At 37.4% G+C, this 5,785-nt stretch overlaps 1 protein-coding gene across 2 annotated transcripts in view; it reads right to left on the bottom strand.

Moving 5' to 3' along the window:
• The window catches only part of NOX4 (NADPH oxidase 4), a 105,341-nt gene that overhangs the window by 90,816 nt on the left and 8,740 nt on the right, over window positions 1-5,785 (bottom strand). For both annotated transcript variants that reach the window (XM_010002617.1, XM_010002618.1), the window contains exon 2: window positions 682-792. In XM_010002617.1, coding sequence (XP_010000919.1) covers window positions 682-792 — 111 coding nt within the window. The remainder of the gene's footprint in view (window positions 1-681; window positions 793-5,785) is intronic.

Genomic DNA, 5,785 nt, shown 5'->3' with positions numbered 1-5,785 from the left:
TATTTATATTTGCAAACATATATGCATCTATAGGCATCAAATCTTACAGACACTCTCAGATGATGAACAGAACCCGTAGGTTCAATTTGCAACTATCCAGGAAACAGATGTTTGTCAAAATGTTTACTTCTGTCGAAGCAACTAGTGAATCACAAACAAGCTACACTATTGTCTATTGGATACTGGTACAAAAACAAACCCTCTTAGCATTGGCAGAACTTCTGTTTCTTCCATGATAACAAATATATCAGGTTGAGTATTTTTATTTTAAGTTCAATTATCTTCACTAGAACATTCTGGTCATGCAAAGACAAAGTTCTTTCTGCTCAGTTGAATTCTACTAGGAAGCAGTAAAGAGGACACTGATGTCTTCTATATTAAAGTTGGGAAAGAAGACAACTTTTACAATTCCACAGCAATGCTCCATCCTTCAAAAACGTATTGAATAAACCTTCCTTACCACAAGTCCAAGTAAACCAGACAATGCCAGCCAAGGCATTGTCTTCAAAGACTCATGAATCTAGGCTGAGAATGTCTGGTACTTGCACCATGCAGGCACAAGCTGTATAATAAAAAGGGATATAAACAGGATTTTTTAATTTATTTTTTTTCCTATTAGTTTTAAACTATAGAGAGACCAGGGCTCCTTCTCAGCTGCTGCATCCTGAGGACAGTACTTACCTTCTGAGAGCCTCGGAGGTAGGCCAAGAGAACACGGCACATTGGTAGAAGGACCAGGCAGCAATTGAGATTGAGGACAGATGCTGAAGCTCTGCTAATGCACAATCCTAGCTGAACAAATATAGCAAGAGTTAGATTACAAGTAGAATAGGTGCTGTAATGGTTCAGGTGTCAGTATACAACCTCCTTTACATCACTGTGAACACAAACGGTTCCTGTGCTCTCATGACTCAGAGTAGTAGAGTTTCATGACGTTTTACATGTACTGGAAAAACCACTGTACATACAGCATGTTATCTTCTTCTCCAAGGGAAACACCTCACAGCTTTGCATCAAAAAAATAATTCAAAATAATTTTGTCAGCAATAATGACACCTTTCGACTAAAAGAACCAGTATTCTCATTGGTGCTCAAAGTGATATGGAAGAAAACCTGAGACAACAATAAGCATCCCCTAAGAAATTACCTGAAAGCTTTAACAGATGTATCAAATGGGAAAGAGGGATAAATACTACAAGGACACTATGTGAGGGACCAGCCCTCCATACCTACTTTGGGAAATGCTATCGAAATTGTGAAATCTAGTTTCCAGGCCTATAAAATAGGGGGCTGCAATGGTGGGCTTTGGGAGTTTCATCAACACTGACCATCAAAATCAACCCTCCCCCGTTGGCTGGACCAACAACGCTGGATCCAGGACCAGCAATTTTCCTGTGTTCTTTATCTCTCTCTCTTTATCTCTCTCTTTCTCCCCCCTCTCACCTTTTCCTTCTCATCCCCTTCTCCTTACTTAATATATATATGTGTGTGGTTTTGTTTAGGTTGTTCAATATTAACTCCTACTAGTGTAATAAATGTGTTATTTGTTATAAGCAGACCTTGTGTGTCACTGCACCTGAAGCTGATCAAGGGGTATTGGACAGTCGAGCTTTTACTCGGACCGTCATACATTTACTCTCTCTGGGAAAAGACCAGGTTTGAGAGGATTTTGAGCCCAGCCACACCTCGGTTCCTCTCTGAAGGAAGTCTAGAAAGCAAGGGGGTTCAGTCCTATTCCCCCTGGGCTGCCCAGTCTGAGTTGTGACATGTACAGGACTGGATCCAGCCACACCTGGCTCCTCTATTGCAGCAGGAGTTTAGAAAGCAAGGGGGTCCAGTTCTAACCTTCCTGGGTTATTAAACCCGGGTCATGTGATACTAGAGAGCTGCTTAAGTAAAATGTAGTGACTTTGTAGTAAACAAGCAAGAAAAAGATAGAAGTGAATCACTTAAACCAAAATAATAACATTGTTTAAAAGACTGTTACAGAATTGCCACAGAACTCTCATCCATTCACACTCTGTAGTGCCAGATTTGGACCTAAAGAAATAAGTTTTCTCCATTTTAACTACTCAATAGCTGGGAACTGGAATGAAACCTAATCTCAATACTGCTTTCATTGGTATATTTGGGACTTACATAATTAGAACAAAAATACTTGTCAAATAAATGAACAAAGCACACATTCATGTCATAACCGTGTATTTTTAATCTTATTATATTCTTTTGTTAATTTATGTTTTTTTTAAAAGTTAGCAAAATGCCATTGTTCTCCTAGTTATTAGGTTGAATTACCATTTTACTAGCTTATATAAAAGATACTTTTAGACTGTCAATGGATTTCTGGAAGGATATTTCTTACAATGTTCTCTAAAACCCAAGCTTTTCAAGTCCTGAAAAATGAATAAAAGGCTATTCTAATAATACAGGATAACTCAAATCCTGGTATGTGAACATATGGGAATGATTTGAACAGGTACAAATTTTCTAATAAAAGTTACTAAAGATTCATTACTTTTTCAAAATTAAAATTTATGTTGCAAAAAGGAACATTTGTTATCTCCCAGTAAAAATAAATAAATAAATAAATAAATAAATAGAATCATTAGTGAAGCATTTGTTCTATTCATATATATTCTTTATCAAGAAGAAGAAACAAAACTGGAGAGAAACAAAAATGTTTTATTGATTTGGAGATGTATTTTTTTACAAAATTATTATAAAAGCTTTTCAAAATGTAAGTGTTATGAGTTGCTTTCTACAGATTTATCTACATGTCAAAGAAATTGATGAATATTTAAACTACTAAAAACAAAGTGAATAACATAACTGGATTTTAGTGTGTCTACCAAGATTACAAGTATGATGGCATGACAGGAGCTTCTCAGTACCGTGAAACATCAAAACTTCCTGCTCTCACAGACAGCAACACCCAGGTCCCCTACCTTCTCTGCACTACATCTGGGGACAAAGCCAGCAGACAAACCAAAGATAAGGGTGTTTGATCTACCAGAAGCATCAAGCTCCCCTCTTAAATCCCATTTCTCTTCTGGTTACTTTACATTATTTAGTTAGACCTGACTGCTAGAGACTTCTTCAGCCAACATTATTAGCTTCCACAGAACAAAGTAGTCACAGAACCAAAGAATGGTTTGGGTTGGAAGAGACCTTACAAACCATCTAATTCCACCCCCTTCTGCATGGGCAGGGACACCTCCCACTAGATCAGGTTGCTCAAAGCCCTTGAACACTTCGAGGGAGGGGGCATCCACAACTTCCCTGGGCAATATGTACCAGTGTCTTACCAGTCTCATAGTGGATATTTAATCTTAATCTACCCTCTTCCAATTAAAAACCATTACCTCTTGTCCTACCCACTACGTGTGTCCTTGTAAAAAGTACCTCCCCAGCTTTCCTGTCACCCCTCCAGGTACTGGAAGGCTACTATAAGAACTCCCCAGAGCCTTCTCTGCTCCAGCCAGAATAAACCAAACTCTCTAAGCCTATCTGCATAGCAGAAGTTCTCCAGCCCTTGATCATCTTTTTAGCCCTTCTCTTGACTTTCTCCAGGAACTCCATGTCCTTCTTGTGTTGGGGACCCCAGAACTGGACACACCACAGGAGAGCTCTGACAAGAGCAGAGTAGAGAGGTTGAAACACCTCCCTTGACCTGCTGGCCACACTTGTTTTCATGCAGCCCAGGACACAGTTGGCTGCAAGCACGCATTATTTGCTCATGTGGAGCTTCTCATCAGTGAAGCCCCCCAATCTTTCTCCTAAGGGTTGCTCTGAAAACATTCTCTGCTCAGCCTGTATTTGTGCTGGGGATTGCCCTGACTATCCATATGCAGGACCTTGCACTTGGCCTTGTTGAAGTTTATACTGGCCCACCTCTCAAGCCTGCCAAGGTTTTTCTGCATGGCCTCCTTTCCCTCAAGCACCATAAGTGCACCTTCTGTGAAAAGTTGTTCATGAGAAGTAGCAGCAATCATGCCACAAAATGTGTTCTACCTTTTTCTCTGCAAATGTCGCAGGAGCAGATGTCATGAAAGTTACAGAGAGGGAAACTTACAGTACAAGCATCTCTAGCCTACTGAATTATAGAAAATAAGACTAAAATTAATCACTTCACCTAGTTCTTTCCCACTCTCTGTACTTCATCTACTATTTCTTTCCTTACATCAAATCTTCCTTGTTCCTGTTTCATCTGTTGCTTCACACTCTGTTCACCTGCACAATGAGAGATTATTGTTACTTTTCCCTCACAAGTCACGTTCTACAGACTCTAGACCATGTTCTGCTCTCCCTTCTGGACTCTCCCAACTGATCCAGAGTCCAAGTGCAATGACTACAACTGAGCACCAGCTCCAGTGATCACAACCTCAGCAACTGAACTGAGACTTTACTAAATGCTGATGGCACTTGCCACTTCAGAGTAGGATTAAAAATAATTAAAATGTGAACAACCACAATTAACATTTCTCTGTCCTTGCCCACAGCAGCATAAAGTCAATTTAGAACATTGTAAATATTTTTGGACTATCAGATAAAATAGCAATACCCTTGAAATGATTTGGCTTAATGACAAGTAAAATGTCTCTATAACATGCCATTTGCATATATTTAATTAATTATTATTCCTCTAAAGGGAAGCTAAAAATGAGCTATACACCTCATAAAAGCAATAACTTCAAAAATATGGTCATTAAACACACATAAGTATTTTTATTAGAGCTTACTGATGTGCTATCATATTTCAGTGATTAAATGAGCATGATTTGAAAAACAAAACAGTTATCTAGAACTAATGTTATGCAAAGCCCTAACGCACTGAAGCATTTTTGTAGCTCTTGACTAACATGCAAAATATGAAAAAAATTGCAGTACAATTAATATGCAAAGTAACTTGAAAATTGTAATAAATTCTATTATATGACCTATAAGATACATCATTTTTTTCTCAAGAATTTATGTTGTCTTTCAGTTTAAACACAACCAGGCATGATATCAGCTATCCAACACTTCCTTTACCAAACACAATTATTCTTGCAAATTTCAACAAAACAATCTAGTTTGGAATAATAGAGAATAGTTAATTCTATACTGTATAATATTAAATTTAAAAAAGATAAATAATCCAAGAAATAAATTGCCAAACTATTTAACTCATACAAAAAATATGAATTAGCTATTATGAGCAGAAAAAGCTACCCTACTAACCTCCCTTTGTGTTTTTCTATTACACTATTTAAGAAATAGTAAATATTCATTCATAATGCAATTACTATGTAAGAATGCCATTACATGAATTCTAATGGCTTATTGAAGGTTTTATGCTGAAGAAATAAAGTTGGATGTTTGCTGCAACAAGCCCCTGATCAGTTTGAAAACAAATGTAAAGTAATACATTTAGCAGTGCTTAGAATCACTATTCATTCAAGACCCTGAAGAATAACAAGAGTGCTAAGTTTGCCCTTAACATATATCCAAAAGCTAAAAATATTCCCATGCAACTAATTCTTTCCAAATGGTTTCCAAGTGATCTCTTTCTTGACTTCCTTTGCATTGCCTGGGTGGCATAGTAACAAATTAACATAGTGCATTGTTGGATTTTTAAACAATAGTAGGGTTTCGCTCCAAGGCAACTTGCTGGTTCTAGAAGGGAATATGTACCCTTATGAAGTAGCTGAGCAACAAGAGAAACATAATCCTCTTTTCTTCCTAAGATTATCATTGTCATAAACAAAGTGTTACTTAAATATTAGTAGTGTGTAAAATTTCTGTA

The sequence above is a fragment of the Chaetura pelagica genome, unplaced genomic scaffold, assembly GCF_000747805.2.
Source record: "Chaetura pelagica isolate M959 unplaced genomic scaffold, ChaPel_1.0 scaffold338, whole genome shotgun sequence".
Classification (NCBI taxonomy): Eukaryota; Metazoa; Chordata; class Aves; order Apodiformes; family Apodidae; genus Chaetura; species Chaetura pelagica.
Note: the sequence above shows the minus strand (reverse complement) of the source record. Positions and strands in the feature narration are given on the sequence as shown.